General features: G+C 33.4%; 1 protein-coding gene across 14 annotated transcripts in view; it reads right to left on the bottom strand.

Annotated features, from left to right (window-relative positions):
- Positions 1-19,648, bottom strand: part of LOC135220183 (protein hu-li tai shao-like) — a 211,276-nt gene that overhangs the window by 73,489 nt on the left and 118,139 nt on the right. For 12 of the 14 annotated variants that reach the window (XM_064257546.1, XM_064257588.1, XM_064257676.1 and 9 more), the window contains 7 exons: positions 19,352-19,450; positions 15,667-15,777; positions 6,851-6,880; positions 5,782-5,874; positions 5,239-5,372; positions 4,850-4,976; positions 1,419-1,535 (listed from right to left, as the gene is read on the bottom strand). In XM_064257546.1, the coding sequence (XP_064113616.1) occupies positions 1,419-1,535; positions 4,850-4,976; positions 5,239-5,372; positions 5,782-5,874; positions 6,851-6,880; positions 15,667-15,777; positions 19,352-19,450 (711 nt within the window). The remainder of the gene's footprint in view (positions 1-1,418; positions 1,536-4,849; positions 4,977-5,238; positions 5,373-5,781; positions 5,875-6,850; positions 6,881-15,666; positions 15,778-19,351; positions 19,451-19,648) is intronic. The other 2 variants (XM_064258026.1, XM_064257940.1) reach the window with 1 other exon arrangement.

Raw genomic sequence — 19,648 nt, 5'->3', positions numbered from 1 at the left:
ACAAAGCAAACAGAAACTTTCAAAAATGAACTAGCTTGCCTACTACTCACAACTAGTTAGAACATATTAGCACACTTTTGTAAACCTAAAAAGTCCTTATATTAATCATCCATCATTATCTTCCACAAAATAGGAGGATTACCAGCAAAGATTATTCTTCTACCAAGGAATATGGAAGTTTCACCACATTGTTCTATGGCTTGAAGGGCTTACATGAATACAGGAATACATACTGGAAATCAATCAGTGAAGAAGTCTGAGGACTTCAATGAGCTATGAATACTTGGGCTAACTCACTTAAGAGTAAAGCAGGTGCTGCAGGGGACCCAGGGATCTTCTGGTCCAGGCACAAGATTACTAGTAAAACTACTGTTCCCAGAGATTCATACTAAAAAATACACTAATTATAACAGGTCGGTGCTAAGCAATTTAAATTTAAGTCAAACACCATAATTGCAGTCTAGCCTCACTTTTTCCTGAGAATATTTTTAGGTGTTCCCAATTTAGTGCAATAACTGAATCTTCTACTACCCATTTGTTCCTAGGAAACAAAGAAATCATCAATTTGCATAAAAAACAAAATCAAATTAACCATGAAACCCCAGCTTCCAATTGAAAGAATGTATGTCTGCCATTTGTTGCTCACTTGAGAGCTACTTAATTATTTATACCACAAAGAACCTATCAGTAAGATAATACCACACACACTTTTGCCATGTAAAACCTGTGCCCTTTCTGTAAAATGTCACTTTCAGCTTATTTATAACATCCAGACTGATCTTAAAACTGTAATTTTGCTAACAATGTTCAAAACAAAAATTGCTAATATACTACACAATTAACAAAAGTAAAGGAAAAGGAATATTTATATTATAAGGTCAAATCTGATGAAAGAGTGAGAAAAGTTAGCTGGCTTAAAACTAATGTTAATGTAATAACATTTAAGAATGCAGATGATATTCCCAAAATCTCATTGGTCTTCATGAACCTATGCAAGTCAACAAATTCCCAAAAATAAGGTCTTGAACGAACAAATATATGAGATCTGTTCTAGCAGAAACTTTGTTAGACATATTTCACTGGATGTAGTTTTTCTAAAAATGACCAAACCTTAAATATCCTCGTACCTATACTATATCAATATTCTAAGAATAAGGACATTGCATATTCTAGAACTGGAAGATTCATTTAACAATTCAGTCCCTTTCAAATTTTTCAATTATGAATGATAGTTTAGTGCATCAAAAGTCTTATAACTAAAATAAACTACATAAACTGACACAAAGGTGATCACTAAAAGCCAAAATATAATGATACATCTAAGAAACCAAAAAATAAGAATTCAAATTTGCCTTGCCCAATAGAAACTGTATATACAAGTCACTATCTATAAACAAATACTGTACAAGAAAACTTACCAATTTTTGAACAGTCTTGAATTCCTTAGGATCAGTATTACTAGGAACAAACTGAAGTGCCGATTCCAATTTGACTGGTGTTGAGGTTGAATGTGTGGGAGACTGGTCAGCAACCCACTGTAGAAGCAACAAAACAAAGCACATTAGGGCTTGGCCTCGCATATCCAAAAATGAACTGCATGGTTACAACAAATTACTATCATCCTAAGCTGACTCTAGGGCTCCTGTATGAAGTGCAAATGCATTGTGCCTGTTTCCTAATGATAATTTATACAAAACTACTGTAAATTCTGGTCAACTGTATGTGTACAACAGGGCTCTAGACAACTGAGAACAAAAAAGTAGCAATGCCACTAAGATTCTGCTCTGAAACTTCACATAATGCGAGGCCCTTTGTGCTTGGTTTTGCGTGAAAGGATGCTAGACAATTGGCTAGCAGGCAATCATCTCCATTTACCAGAAACAGGCACAAAAGAACCAGCTAAGGTGAACCTTGACAAATTATTACTTAACTATAGCTCATATTCAAGTCTACTGAGCATTAACCACAATAAGAATAACAGACCAAGCATTAAATGAAGAATCACCTTAGCTGGTTTCTAAAGAAGAATGAAAGCTCTGGATATATGTGATATTTCTTTTATTAGAAGCCAATATCATATGTTTAACACACATGTCAAAATAGTGACAATAATTGAGTTTGGGCATAACAGCTTTATTATGCTCAATGATACGTACTCCTATTTTCATTAAATTCATGACAGGTCCAAAACAAAGGATTACTTAGAAGGTAAAAGTTTAAAAAACATTGTGACAAAAATTAAGCTGTATGAGTAAGACCACAGCCTATTTTCTGACAATCAAGAAACCACAAATGAAAAGATATTACAAAAATTATTAAAACAACCAAAAATAGAATAGAAAAATATAACAATTTCATAGAACAATTTCTCTGATAGATCACTGGAAATATTCTTACTAAAATATAAAAAGGAAATACTATACCATTACATTCTTAAACTACTTGTATAGTCTTAGCTAGAGAAGGAAATTCATTAAAAAATATGTGCTCCAATAATTTTTGGTTGCTAAGAGGTCTAAACTAAATGTAAATGGTACATCATTTATTCAAGTTATAACAAATCAATGCATGCACATGGAAAGACTCATTACTCTCATCAATAACAAGTTTCTAATAAACACCACCATTACTCTGCAACTACATTAGTTACAACCGACGGCTTTTCGTCAAGATATAAAACTGGAATCAAAAGTTAATTTCCAGTTTATCGAAAAAATATATATATCAAATAAGCAGTCTGTTCAACTTGAATATGTCTATAAGTCAAATAATATTAAAATACAAAGCTACGCTTACCACTGACATACGAGCATTTGAAAGCAAATACTGTATTACCAACCCCATCCTAAGCAAAGAGTTTAATGCTGCTATAATTCCTCACAATGTTACCAATAGACTATACCATATTAAATGACCAGAAACAATATGCATCCATATCTAACAGACAGCACAAGTGCAGCACGCAATATCGTTCAACAAAGTATCAATATGTTGCTAACGCCTAACAAATTATGAAATTCATAATGCATAATGAACACATTTGTGAATCATCTTGTTAATTGAAGATTTTTCTGGGAAATATGAGACTTACATGTATTACCATATCCCAGCAATAAAAGCAGATATAATTTACTATTATGTTCAGGTCCTTTGCCAATTAACCTTTCTAGAGTAGAAAAGAAAAAATTCTTTACAGTTAATAGTTGAAAATAAAATTTAAAAACAGCCTTTTTCAACATATGTATGTAAAAAAATACATATAAGTGAGCTTTGGCAATAGGACTAAATGCTTCATTAGTCAATAAAAGCAACAACTATAAACTCTGAGCAAACTGAGCATGAAGTACACTAATGTACTATTCATAGGTACGGTTAGATTCATAATAAAGCTTTCTTAATAGGATGCAATTTATTTCTGAATAGAGTAACCATTATACGCATTATTAATGCCACATATGATATGACTAACACAGTTTCCTTAGATATCTATGAACTCCTACATACCTACCACTTATTGAAAACTTGCAAATACTATATTATAGTGTCTTTGGCTGTTGTTATCAGCTATACAGTATCACCTGGCCACGTATATAGCAAAAATGAGCAAACGTAAAACAAACTTTACAAAATTATTATATACTACACTATGCAATTACAAATATTCACTTAACGCAAAAATGTCTTCCAACGCATAACTGAGAAAAGAACAAGGGAGTGTACATACTGAGTATTAATGATTAGTAAAGAGGAACTGAAACTGAAAATACAAACTGTCGTCCATCTTTTCTTACACTGTATGTCCTTCAATTATCCATTTACATGAATGTCTTTCAGCATATGTAATACAACTTTTCTTTAAGCTGTCTAAAATGCTACACAAACTTTTTCTCACTTGAATACTTTGCACCTATACTTTTAAAAATATCCTGCAATATTTACCATTCTTATGGTTTGATTTCCAATTACATTTTACTATCTTCCTTCACAGTAAACAAGTTCCTCCACAAACAATTCCTCTAATTCTGAAACCATTCAAGATATTAGCACTTAAAACTTTTAAGTGCTCTTTAAAGCAAAGTGAACATGATCTAACTATGCTTCTACAAAAACTGATACCAAGCCTATTAAGAATTTAAAGATTATGAAGGAAATCTTGTAAGAATATCTTAAAAGAATTAGTTGTGCCTAACTAAAACTGAAATATTGCAAACATGACCAGGTTTACCACTTTGTCTTTTTATCCGAGGTCTTTTGACTATTGTTAAATAGCTACTATACCTTCAAAAATTATAAAAGACACGTGTCTCAATGCTTTTCAAGCTATCTGTCTGTCTAAATATCTGCTTAAGCTTTAAAGGCTTCCATGTCATATCACCCTTTCATGCCAGTAAGGCACAAATTTAAATAACTGACTTGCCATGGATGATGAGAAATTACATTTTACAAATAATGACATCTTTCATGAACATTATTCCCACACTGAAAAATATTTCCAGTTCTGAAATGTGACGTCATATTCAAAAGCCATCAAAGTCATTTAAAAACTCTTTCAATGTAATAAGAAACTGCATAAATTAAGCTAAATCCCACATTATCTGTGCCAATATACCTACAACATATACTGAATAATTATGTCACTGATAAGGATATCAACTGGAAAGTTTACTCCAAAGCAAGTGATGCGACATGGAATCATACAGAGTAGCCAATTCAGTCAATCTAATCCAGTGCGAGCAACGTAAGAGCCTAATCCCAAATACCAACGAGTGGTCCAGAAACAGCTCCCTAGGCACGCGACTAAAAGCTTCCTTTTCTGGTCCTACTTGCTTTCCATTGTAATGATTTCTACCTTGGTGATTTTCTTTGGATCTGGTGTTCCAGTTTCCAAGACCTCCACTTTCTGATACACATTAGGAGAGTTCAGCCATCGAGTCTTGTCTTGTGTCTTACGGCCATCAAGTATGCGCTTAAGAGGGCTGTAAAGGGAAAATAAAATTTTTAAATACTTTCTACTGGCTTTACAAACCTACAGCTTATACTATTATTCGATGTTTTACAATACATAGTTGAAAATTTTACAAACCTACAGCTTATACTATTATTCAATGTTTTACAATACATGGTTGAAAATGACAGATGCAAAGAGTACCATTCCTGGAAAGTTACTACTGTACTCTTGAAAAAAAAAACTTGCAGCATTAAACAGTACACAAAAACTACTGATATTTTTCTGCTAACCTTCTCGTTATATCATCTTCATCAAATAGATGTGTGTAGTTAGAAGCAGTGGGAGGGAGTGCAACATCACTCTGAAGTCTTGAAGTTTCCTGTTTGACCAGTGGCCGGCGGTATATGAAGCCCGTTCTTAAGCCCTGTAAATGAAAATATTATGTAACACTAATTCTTCATCCAACCACAAAAATTCTCAACCCTCATTAACACCTTTATTCACAAAATAAGGCTGCTTTGCTTCAAAATACTCCACAGATCAAATCATTCAAACCCTTGCTCTTTTTATAATGGCTATGTCACAGTCATGGGGATAAGAATTTGATATATGATAGAAGACCTGACAGACGACCTGTTTACATATACATAATGTATTTCAACACCATAGCTCTAATCCTCATTGGTCAATCACATCTATTTTATAAGCCATCCATAAACAAAATAATCAACATATGTCATCATATTGGGATATACAAAAGCAACCATTTCACAATGATTCATAATTATTATTTATTTCAAATTTTAATTTCAACAAAATATGCCAAAACTTACAGAATTATCAAGGGACCTCATTAGGGCCTCAAATTCAATTTCACCGACTTTCCACTTGCGCTCCTTGACACCTTTGCCATCAGCCCCACCTTCCTGTGAAGAAGAATTGGTGTATGATATTTAATGCTTAATATTTGAGAAAGTTCAACAACATGCTCTAACCAACCCAATGAAAGTTAATATGGAACCTCACCTTCTAGATACTACAGCAACATGATTATGTTGACTAAATAGTGACCAATGCTCTTAAAAATTCTTCTGTTTTCATTTTATTAAATAGTAGTTAGAAAAGAAACACATCAACAGGTTCAAAAGGCTCAAAATGATGCTTAGTTGGGTATCACTACAAATCTAGTCATCCATGCTATGACAATTTGAATGGGAAGTAGGTGAAGGGTTTGAAAAACATCCAAGGAATTCTGCATTTATAAGAAACCCGTTTCAACTAATACATAATTCAAGTGTTTAAAGACTAGAATTTTTCATTTTCAACTGCATCACAAACTGCTAACTCCAAGAGATTATGTATTGAAGACATGTGAGGATAACAATCATGAGTTCCCTCTAAACTTAAATGTCACTTTATTTTATGCAGCAAATGCCATATCTAGAATAATTCTGTAGCAACAATGACATTGTGAGGAACAATAAGTGACAGCACTATCATTTAACAAATTTCAATTTAAAAAAACTACAACACAACACTATTTATCTTTCTTTAAGGCAGTATGGTGATCAAAAGCAAAACTAAACTTCTGTATCAAGTTCATAAAATTTTTAATGAACTTTTAACAGTTATATCAATGGAATACATCACTGGAGGAAAACAAAAAATGGCTACAAGAGACTTTTTGCTTTTGGGCACTCAACAACAATATACCAATATAGTTAGTAAGTCAAGAGGAAAACCAATTTTCTTCCTTGTTCTTATATGAAATGAGCCTATTTAAAATTTTGTTTCACTTCAGGGTTAACAGGGGGTACGAGGGTAAGCTGGAATAAAATCGATAATCCCATTCATCATTTTAGGACAAAAGTAGGGAAAATTTCAATTTCAAATAAACTTTACCCGTGTTACTAAACAGCTTGGTAACCGTCTCTGGAAGTTAAAAAAAAAAAAAGGACATTATTTATATCAATACAAAACACTCTCCTTCCCATATACCAGTCAAATTCCTGATGTGGCAAAATGTTTTGCGTATTACAGATATACCATACCGAACCAAATGCTTAAGCACGACATAAACCATAACATCACAAAGCTTAGTAATTATAACATCAAAATATTCAACATCAACATACTGTTATTAGCAATTACTAATAACTAATAGTAACTGATAGACCATTCACTTTCTGAGACAACTTCCTATATTTTTTCCAATTATGTATATTACTCTAATATTTTTTCTACATAATCTTTCTAATGAGATGATATTTTGTTTTCATGGCTCTAGTATCAATAAAGTTGCTTCAATGTTTGAACAATATTACATACATAACACAGACATTTACAATTTATATTATAGGTAATCATCTTTGCACTAGTCTCCTCTTTTCTCCATTTCTATCTAATTCAGTGAATAAGCTTTGGTAAGCAACCACTACTATAGTTTGTGGTAAGATTTATAAGTGGGTTTTATGTTTTTAGAATGAATTAAAGACTACTGGCATTCATTCTTTCCTTTCATGTTAAAACAGCAACTCAACTTAATACAGTAAACAGTTCTGGGGTTTGCCCTCCCAATAAGTAACAAAGACCAGTAAAATAACCTACACTATAATTCAAAACTGTAGCAATCACATGAAAATGTAATTTTTCTTCCCTCTCTGGTTTTGTATCATTATTTAATTTCAATATATTCTATTTACTAGTGACACATCACTGAAGCTAGTTGCTTGTCCCATATGCTTTTTTTCACATCAGCTTTTCCCTGTATGAGGATAACACAAAATGAGTTCTCTATACATTAAGTGTTTAAGATATGATAATTTGTCTTAAGATAATCCAATTTCATGATGAGGTTAGCAATTAATATTGATACGACAATCAAGGAGCAAGAGACCAAATTGCAATAGCCTAACGTTATCCCATCTTCTAGTTAAACCATCTTCTAGTTGTTAAATAAGTTTAAAAACAGCAAAAGAGAATGATGAAAGTATTGTTTTAACAATCATAACATTAAAATGTGTACAGCCATGAACAACTAAACGAGAAACAACTTTTTTGCTAAGTACAACCGAATTGGATAACAACATCTGTTTGGCTTGTATATCAACCATCGTATGATAGTAAACAATTACCATAGTTATGTTATAAATGACGTTATGTATTACAGGACTGATATAGTACTTTTATGCAATAACTTTATTCGGTGTAGATCAAAGATCAACAAGGATATATACTGTTAAATTTAAACCATGTTGTAACTCAAGCTGAGAAAACTTTTCAAGCTGCTAATAACTGTTATCATGCATTGACAAGAAGGATAAAACTCCTGTAAACTTATGCCATCAAACACAGCCTTAGATAGAACTAGAAAATCATTTTAATCACAACTACTAGGCTTGAAAGAACACATTTTACTTTTGTTTTCACGCCGATAAAAGATAAATAACGTAAAGCTTGTATTACAATGAAATCAATGAAAACAGCAAACGGAATCACAATTTCTTTACATAATAAACGTGCCCCAAAGCAATATGTTAACGAAAAAATAACTTAGTTCACAAGATGTATTCAAGTCACATTTCGAATTAAAAACACGTTTTAATAACAAAAAATTACCTTGTCTCATATAAGTAAAGTATCTAGATATTCATTTATGCCAACTAGGAGTTAAATACAGCAAAATAACCTCATACTGCCAATAAGCTGATTTCCAGACCAAAACATTGAATGCTATTTTAGTATTTTATAATACAATAATATGAGAATACAGGCGGCCCTCGGTTAGCGGCAGGGGTTCCATTCCTGGCCGTTGACGCTAAGTGATTTTAAAGCCTACGACCCCTGCATACCTTCTTTCGAAACTCTTGACCAGTCAAAGGCACCGTAATCCCACAATGGCGCAATAAGTAAAATTATATTTATGCAGTATAGTAATATAGAATTTACTGCACAGTAGTACTGTACAGTACATTATAGCATTATAAATACTGTAAAGTGAAAAAAAGACTAGCTTTAATCCTTTGGGTGTCTAGAGTATGTAAAGATATAAGGTTTATAGTGTACAGGTAGCTGTAGTGCTCAAGTTACGATAATTCGTCTTACGATAGTCCAATTTTATGAGAGACCAAATTACAATAGCCTAACTTTATCCATCTTCTAGTTACTTAAGTTCAATAACAGCAAAAGAGAATGATGAAAGTATGGTGTTAACGTTATACTCGTTGCGTGAACGTGTACAGCCATGAACGACCGAACGAGAAACAACTTTTTTTTTCTTTTCTAAGAACAACCGAACTGGATAACATCCGTTTGGCTTGTATTTCAATCATCGTACTACAGCACACTATTACTGTAGTTGTTATAAATGGCGTTGTGTATAGAATAGAACAGAGATATCTTAATGTAATAACTTTATTCGCTATAGAACAAAGATCAATCGGGAAATATACAGTTAAATATAAACCTAGTTATAACTAAAGCTGAGAAAACTGTTCAAGCTGCAAATGACTATTATCGTACATCGGCAACAAGGATAAAACTCCAGTAAACGTGTGCCATCAAACACAACCATAGATAAAATTGACACAAAATAATTTTAATCAAAACTACTATGCTTGAAAGAACACATTTTACTAATGGTTTCACGCCGACATAAGATAAAAAACAAAGTTCGTATTTGATGATATAAAAGAGAATTGCGAACGGAATCACATAATTTTTTTTACGCAATAAACATGCTGCCAGCGTAATCTGTTGACGAAAAAAAAGTAGTTCCCATTCACAACGAGACATATTCAATTCATATTTCCAACTAAAAACACGTTGTATTAGGAAAAATAACCTTGTCTCATATAAGTCAAGTATCTAAATATTTGTTTATGCTAGAAGCAAGAGAATTAGCTCAGAATTGCGTTATGGCGAAACAAACTCTTATTCGCCATCAGCTGATTTCAAACCACAACATTGGCCGCTCCGCGGAATACTGGCTTAGATTTGCCGTAGTATTTTATAATACAATAATATGAGAATACATACAATATTATTGGGTACAGTGAAGTAATGTACAACTTTTTAAAGGATTTATGGAAAAGATGCATAATTAATAAAATGACACCATGCATTTTTCGGAACAGTGGCGGACAAGAACGAACATGAAAAAACATCCCTGACAACGTGGAGCTTAGTTACAAAGGCTGCCTTAATTTGTATCATATTTATGTACAAAAATAAAAATACCCTATACGTAATATATTTTCATACACATTTAAAACATAAAAGCATAAACATTAAAAAAATCGACACATCGATCGCTAAATTTGCACTCTTTTAACCCTCTTACGCCGAAGCCCTAAAAATCAAAACCTCTCCTGTATGCCGGCGCCGGTTTGGAGTGAGCGTGGAAGCGGAAAAAATTATTTTTTCAAAAAATCACAGCGCGCTTAGTTTTGAAGATTAAGAGTTCATTTTTGGCTCATTTTTTTTTCATTGCCTGAAGTTTAGTATGCAATCATCAGAAATGAAAAATGATATCATTATCATATGTAAATAATGCGATATGCGATATATGGTAGCGAAAAAAAAAAATTCATAGATAATTTTTTTTTCGTTGTATTGTACACTAAATTGCAATCCTTTTGATATATAATACATAGTAAAACAATAAAAGCAACACCAGAAAAATATCACAAAATGATGTACGAATTCGTAACGCGCGGACGTAAAAAAATGTTATTTTCAAAAATTCACCGTAATTCCAAATATTGCTCTAGAGACTTCCAATTTGTTTCAAAATTAAGACAAATGATTGAATATTACGATACTGTAAGAGTTTTTAGATTAGAATTGCCAGATTTCGACCATTTCAGACGAGTTAAATTTGACCGAATGTCGAAATTTTTATATATATATATTTTTATATGCACATATTTCGGAGATGGAAAAAGCTACAACCTTCAATTATTTTTTATTGTATTTTTCATGAATTTGCGCACATTTTGATATATGAAACTCTATAAAAAGGCTTATATGAAAAGGAGCAAATATTAGGATAATGCGATGTACGTATTTCGGAGACTTGCGGCCGCGAATCGGCGCGCGGAGTGAAGGTAAATATACTTTTCAAAAATTCACCATAAATCACAATATTGTTCTAGAGACTTCAAATTTGTTTCAAAATGAAGAATAATGACGGAATATTACTAGGCCGTAAGAGTTTTAGCTTACAATTGCGTTTTTCAACTATTTCGGTAGAGTCAAATTTGACCGAACGTGGTTTTTTTTCTATTTATCGTGATTTATATGCAAATATTTCAAAAAAAAGAGAAAAGCTACAACCTTCAATCATTTTTAGTTGTATTCTACATGAAATTGCGCACATTTCATATATAAAAAATTTACTGTAACACTAATTTTAAATGGTGCAAACATTTCGACAATCGCACAAAAAAATTCTGATTTTTCGGAAAATGTTTTTTTTTTTCATAAATTCACCATAAATCGACATATTGTGCTAGAGACTTCCAAGTCGTTTCAAAATGAAGGTAAATGATTGAATATTACTAGAATATAAGAGTTTTAGCTTACAATTGCGTTTTTTCGACCATTTCGGTAGAGTCAAAGTTGACCGAAAGTTTAAAATTCTGCACTTAACGTTATTTATATGAAAATATTTCGAAACTGATAAAAGCTACAACCATGGGTTGTTTTTTGTTGTATTGTGCATGAAATTGCGCACATTTCCATATGTAAAACTTTATGTAACGGCAAACTTTAAAAGGGTGCAAACATTAGGACAATCGCACGAAAAAATTTATCGGAAGAGTTATCGCACGAACGTAAGGAAAAAGTTTTTTATAAATTCACCATAAATGGAAATATTGTGTAGAGGACGTCCAATTGTGCAAAATGAAGGCAAATTATTGATATTACTATAATATAAGAAGTTTTAGCTTACAATTGCGTTTCTCGACCATTTCTGTAGTCAAAGTTGACCGCGAAGGTTGAAATTTTTGCACTTATCGTTATTTATATAAAATATTTCAAAACTGATAAAAGCTACAATCATGAGTGTTTTTTTGTTGTATTTTACATGAAATTGTGCACATTTTCATATATAATACTTCATGTAAAGGATAATTTAAAATGGTGCAAAAATTATGTCAAAGTGACGAAATAATTTCCGAGATGTGTCATCAATACTTTTTAGTGCGATAAGAAAGAAATTCGCGCTTGCGCGCCTGCGTAGCGATTGTAAATAAAACAATGCCTTGATCTGTGAACTCCCAGCATCCCCCAAGGCGCGTGATACAAAAGTTTTCGGCTGGTAGGCCTATAAGTATTTTTCCGCGAATTTTTAAAAAAACTTTTTTGAGCCGACGTATGATACGTCCAATCGGCATACAGGAGACATTTTGACTCGACGTTTAATACGTCCAATCGGCGTAAGAGGGTTAAACTCTATATTTTCGGAAGAGATGCAGACGGCGGCTTACAAGAATGACCATGAAAAAAAAACATCGAATTTGATAACGTGAAGGGCAGTTTCAAAAGCTGCCTTTTTATCATATTTCTCCACAGAAATAAAAATACCCTATACGTAATACATTTTCATACACATTTTAAACATAAAAGCATGAACATTTATGAAACCGACACATCAATCGCTAATTTGCACTTTTTTTTAACTCTATAATTTTCGGAAGAGCGGCAGGCGGCAGCTCACAAGAATGAACATGAAAAAACATTGCATTTGATAACGTGAAGGACAGTTTCAAAAGCTGCCTTCATATATTTCTGTGCAGAAATAAAACTACCCTAAACGTAATACATTTTCATTCACATTTTAAACATTATGTAATAACTCTCCATAAATTTTTTTAATATAATTTGCATAACCTTTATGGTCTGAACAGCATTTCTACAAATTTATGAACTCGTTAGACAACGGCGCTAGCGGCGCTGTTAACTGAAAACTGTGCCGTAAAAATACCTTAAAATGCCTTATTTTTTTTATGAATATTTTTGACGACAGTCGTAAAACCGATTCACCGCTGAGCGATTGCGCCATTAACCGCGGGCCGCCTGTACTTACAATATTATTGGATACAGTGAAGTAATGTAGCATAACTTTTTAAGAGATTCATGGAAAAGATGCATATTCGTTACATTTGTATTGTATAATTATACGTAGCCGTCAGCAGCCTGACATCATTCAAATCTAATTCTCATTTCGATCTCCAGAATTGGATTATAATAATAATTACTATACTGTATATATAGTATAGAGTATACAGTAGGCTAGGCTACTGTATTTGTATGTATAAGATACGTATACATAGTACTGAATTATCATAAGCCAATCTGCATTGAACCTAGAGAATTAGCTGAAATTAATAATTACTATACCACGTATGTATAAAGTATACTGAGTAGTGTAGGTTAGGCTACCCTATATGTAAAGATGGTACTGATTACCCTAGTGTAGGCTAGTCTATATTCAAGATACAATTTTTCCAACAAATGATGGGTATTTTTGGAACCTAACCGCATCATAAGTAATAGAATACCTGTACTATCTTCTTTACTATGAACTTTCTACCTGAACTCCTCTCAAGTCTAAATCTTCTTCCACCCAGTCTATACAATCTCATTCTCACATTTTTAAAATCTCTACCATTCTACTACTTGTCAGCGTCAATGTTTCTGTTATATAGAGTAAAACCTCACTTTAATGGACCCGGAACCAACGGACACCAGATTTAACAGACAAAATCTGGCCAAGGGTAGTAGTATAAGACGACTGGTAAATTACAAAACCATCTGTGTATAGAATAGCTTTTGCAACGAAAAGTATCTTATGAAAAATTGGTTATGTAAAAATTATGTTATTACAAATGTTGTTTCACTTACTGTATCCTTAGAAATTCAAAATAAACAAAATAACAAAGCTGATTCTTCATCATGTTTTTTCTAAACACATAGCCTAACAGAAAAACTGTTTTTTATGTCTCATCACCAGCCACAAACACCTAACACTAAGATAATGTACGACAATTATCGTTCGTGATTTAATTGTCCTAAACTGTTATTTGCCACTGAAATTATAAAATTTTTTTTTAAATATTATTATGTTATCCTAAACGTTATTATTATCGTAATTACATATCATTAAAATTTCAAAATTATACAGAAAGTAACATTGCTATGAGAGCTACCATAATTCTATGTTTACATTTTGTCAGCTGGCTGGCCACCCTCGCATCAATAAACGCTGATTTTATTGATATAGAATTACTTCATGAATAGGCAACTTATTATGAAGATATGCCAATAATATACGTGTACATGGTAAAAATGGTTTTATTACGTTACATATATAGCATTGCCAATCACAAGCAACAATACAATAATGTATGATAATTATCATTCGAATGACAGCACTGTTCTCAAGATATTTACCACCAAAATGATAATGATTTTTAAATTAAAAATAAATATTATGTTATCCTAAATGTTGTTAGTGCTACCATAATTACACTACCATTAAAATTTCTGCAAGGTTCTCGAAAGATAAACATTGCTGTGAACAAAATCATAATTCAATGTTTACTTTTTGTCAGCTGGATGGCTTTGCATTGATGAAAGTTGATTTCATTGATATGGAATCATTCTTCAAATAGGCTAATTATTATGAAGATACAGTGGACCCCCCGTATTCGAGTTCTCCAGATTCGCGGACTCACATATTCGCGGATTTCTCTTGGGAACGTTTCCCTGCATTATTCGCAGAAAATTCGCGCATTCGCTGTATTTTTCTATGGTAAATATCCACAAATTCCTGGTTTTTTTGATGAATTTCATCATAAAATGCACTTTTTGTGATAAAACTATTAAAAAAAACCATGTATGAAAATTTTTAGTGGGTTTTTCTTGAGTTTTAACTAACAAAATAGGCTGTTTTTAGCATTTTTATAAGGGTTCCAAACATTCGCGGGTTCTAACTATTCACGGGGGGGTCTGGTACGCATCCCCCGCGAATACGGGGGGATCACTGTATACCAATAATATATAAGGTGAAAATTGTTTTATCACCCTATTATCATTTTACTTCATAACTTGAATCTTTACATGTATGTTGGTGGTTATCGCACCAGACCTAAGCTAGCCTTCTGAAAAACATCAATTAAGACAAAAAAACAATGTTCCACTTTAAACAGACAATTGGCTCTAACGGACAATCTTCACCCCCTATTAGTAGTTAAAGCGCGATTTCACTGTGCTATTTGTTCGATATACCCAATCTTTGTTCTTTATCTAGTAATGGGGCATTTTTAATACCACTAGTCTGGCTTTCTCTCCATTTAATCCATGTTGCAGTCCCGACTTTTCTTGCTACTCATATCCATTTTCACAGTTCAACATCCCTACAAGGTTAAAGAAAAGACCCCTCTTTTCAAACCTGTTCATCTTTCACAACTGGATGTTCAACGCTCTTAACTTGACAATTTCATCTGGTAATACATTTCACTAAGTGAAAATCTCTATACATTATTTAATCCTGAGTACCCATAATAGAGACCTTTACCATGTAACTGGCTAGGAGACTTACCTTTCCTTTTAAATGTTATAGATGCCAGCACATACAGTAAATAATCAACAATAAACCAAGTCTGAGAATATAAATAAAACACAGTATCAGAAAACATTTCAAGTCATACCTGCTTACTATCAACACCACCACCACCACGCCGTGCCGTTTCAAAGGCCATCTGTCGTGCTTCATCACCGACTAATACTAGGTTGTCTAAACCAAGAGGTGCCATACGCATCTGAAAATTAAAGAGCACTTTATCTTTCATGTTTAAAAAATTATTTTACACAATAACATATACCAAATTAATCCTGAACCCAAATAGTCATGCCTATCCCACCTAAAATCAAATATTTTTTTAGACTTTTTAAACATATGACATATAACGCAATTCCAAATTCCATATATCTTCCTTAAAAACTCCATAAAAACTTCAACTCTTACCAAATTAACATAAAAAAACGTAATGGAAAAATGGGGAGGGGGACTTAATAACAATAACTGGTGTTTGAAAAAGAAACCCACAAATTCAATTTGTAACTTGTTTACTTCTAAGTATTTACATTTAGTTTTACTCCACACTCGAGTACTTTCAGGCCCTTCTGTGGCCCATTCTCAAGAGATGTTGGGATGTTAGCCTGGGTCAAGGCCCAGCAGTCTTCTGGAACTTCTTCTCGTTGTGCTGTCATTTATGCGATGGCTGTTCTGGTTTTCTTGAGAGTTGCCAATCCCCTCTTGTCGCTCTGATATCCTGAGCTGATGGTCAATGGGATTCACCCTTGTGGTAAGGGTGTGGTCACCGTAAGTCTGTTGGGCAGGAAAAACCTAATCTCCAAGGTCCAGCATGGTCAATCTTAGCTTCTTTAATAGCCGAAAGCTCGGCTTATGGGATCTTCTGAGGTAAAACCTTTGTTTCCTTCAATTACTTTGATCTCTCTGATAAGCGCACCTTCTACTACCCTCCTGTGACTAATTTTGTTGCTTTTGTATATAAGCCTACTGTTTTTTGAAATCCATCCTATGGTCATTTTCCCAACAATGTCTAGCTATAGCACTCCCCTGAGAGTTAAGCTGTACTGCCCTTCTATGTTCTTGGACTCTTAGTCCTTATTCCCCTACCTGATTCCCCCACATATCTGTCTCCACAATTATTGCAATTGATTATGTATACCCCCGCTACATCATCTGTATTACTGTCTTCTCCTTCCAATTTATTTTTACATACTTTGTTTTTTAAGGTATTATCAAAGGTATATACAAATTTATATTGACTTTCTTTCATTTTTGAAGTGATTTGTTTCATTTTAGGCATAAAAGGGAGGGGCAACTATTTTCTTGTTTTCTTTATTCCATGTACTCTCTACATTCGCTCTGTAAAATATTTTTCCTAGCTTTGGTGAGTGCCCCTTTTTTCTGAACCATTCCGGGTATGCTAATGCATCGAGCTTTTATCGATGTATTTATTTCTTGCTCTATCTTTGCAAGGGTCACACGTTCTCATTGCCCTAAGAAATATACCTGTTAGAACCCCTATTTTTATATCATGACTATGAAAAGAGAAGAAATGAATATATGAGTTTGTATGTGTGGGCTTTCTATATGTGCTGAATTCATATCCTGTTTCTTTGCTTTCTATGAGTATGTCAAAAATAGGGCAGTTTATTATTGTTACTTTTCTCTAAAGTGAACTGGATATTGTTATCAAACTTATTGAGCTCATCTAGAAAAGTTTTCTATTTTATTTCCATCCCCTTGCAGAATAGCAAAATATCATCCACGTATATCCACCATCCTTGCAGTTTTAAGTCAGGGACATTCACATTAGGAACTAGATTAGTTTCGAAATATTCCATATAGATGTTAGCGAGTATAGGTGATAATGAGGACCCCATAGCTACTCCATATTTCTGTTTGTAAACATGTCCCTCAAACGTGAAATAAGTATCACTGACACACAATTTGATCAACTCAAGGAAGACGCCTATTCGATGTTTTGGATTGAAAATACCCTCATTATGTTTAGTCTGTAGGAATTCTAATACTTTATCTAAGGGGACATTGGTGAATAATGCTACTACATCAAAACTAACATGTGTCCCCTTTATATTCTTTTTCTTAACTTTGTCTATGAAATCTACTGAATGTTTAATATGGGATTCTGAAAATATACTAAGTATATTCCTAGTTCTCCAGCTAACCACACTGCTAAGTTTTTTGTTTAGGAGATTTCCTACTAGAAACAATAGGGCGTAGAGGGCAGCCCTCCTTGTGTATTTTGGGGCTGCCATATATATTATGCAACGTTCAGGTAATTTACTTGAGAATAATTTAGTGCATAGCAGGTCCTTTCCTTCCATTACTAGTCTACTGATTATTTTCTTCACATTCTGATTAAAGGTATTCTGAAGCTTTTTTGGATTGTTGGAGGATTCTCTATTTTAGCATACGTAGTTTCATCATCTAGTAGCCTGTACATTTTAACCTATATTCTGAGCAATTCATGATGACAATACTACCCCCTTTGGTAAGGCCTCCATAATTCTAATATCTTTGTAGCTTTTTAATCCCTTCAGAGCGATACTAAATCTCCTTGGCAAGATATCTCCAAGTTTGCTTTCATTACTCCCTATCATCACTCCTCTGAGAAAAGGAGCTAAAATCATTGTGATGTTCAACATTAAGGTAGTTAATCTTGCTGTTGAATTCTATGTTAATATTGTTTGTAGTCCCTGCACAAAAATTTAATCCTAGCCCTAGTGCTGCTGTTTCATCCCTAGTCAATAATCTACTTGAGATATTCTTTATATTATCCATATTGCTAAATTTTATCCAAACCGAATTACTAAATAAACTCTCAAACTTATTTTTTTTAATGTTGACCATGTTACGATTTGTATCAAAGTTTACTCTACTGTTGACCTGCCCAACAACTTTTTTGTACCACTCAACCCTTATGGTCTCTTGAAGTGTGTTTTGTGTACTCCTTACACCAGCAAATGCAGCTTCTTTCTTCTCCCTAAGCTCTTGCAACTGATCCTTGATGTACCTTCTTGAAAAAACTGCTGAATGCTTCTCCACTCCAGGGTCTTCTTCCAATCCTGCCATATGTTTTTGGACACACTTTGTTCTTCAAACATTCACTTATAAACCAGATCTTGTTTTTCATGGCTTTGGCTTTTGTAAAGTTGTGTTTCATATCTTCTTGCCAATAATGAACAGCTTGAGTTCCAGCGACTTCATACAGTTGTTGAAATGTACTCTGTTGTAATGTTGCTGTGGGTACATGATGAACCAAACAAAAACTTCTTTCAGTTTTCTTCTGAAGATTGAAAAAGAAACCCACAAATTCAATTTGTAACTTGTTTACTTCTAAGTATTTACATTTAGTTTTACTCCACACTCGAGTACTTTCAGGCCCTTCTGTGGCCCATTCTCAAGAGATGTTGGGATGTTAGCCTGGGTCAAGGCCCAGCAGTCTTCTGGAACTTCTTCTCGTTGTGCTGTCATTTATGCGATGGCTGTTCTGGTTTTCTTGAGAGTTGCCAATCCCCTCTTGTCGCTCTGATATCCTGAGCTGATGGTCAATGGGATTCACCCTGTTGGGCAGGAAACCTAATCTCCAGGTCAGCAGGGTCAATCTTAGCTTCTTTTAATATCAAAGCTCGGCTTATGGGATCTGGTGTATTGACCTCATTTTTTTCCCCTCATGTTTACAAAATCCTGAAAAATAATGCACAAAGTTCCAGCCAATATAAGACTTCAAGGGGAAAACACTAATCTATTTTCTCTACAAAACAACAAATAATACTTACTTGTGTCTCACAAGCAAGGACTGTGTGATAAGCATTGTACCAAGCTTCCTCAATTGTTTCACCACAGCACACCACACCATGATTTCGAAGCAACATGACCTGTTATAAGATAAGCAGATACTTTATATACTAGTCTAGTGTACCTTTGTGTAAACATTTATGATTTGCTACATACAATCTTTTTTATTCATTCCAAAGAAGAAATTGCATGTGAAAAATAAATAAAATTTACATAAACCTACTACTGTTCATCTACGAGTATTCAGTTTACTGTACGTACATCGGGATGTCTCCATA

Source organism: Macrobrachium nipponense, chromosome 11 (assembly GCF_015104395.2).
Source record: "Macrobrachium nipponense isolate FS-2020 chromosome 11, ASM1510439v2, whole genome shotgun sequence".
NCBI lineage: Eukaryota > Metazoa > Arthropoda > Malacostraca > Decapoda > Palaemonidae > Macrobrachium > Macrobrachium nipponense.
Note: the sequence above shows the minus strand (reverse complement) of the source record. Positions and strands in the feature narration are given on the sequence as shown.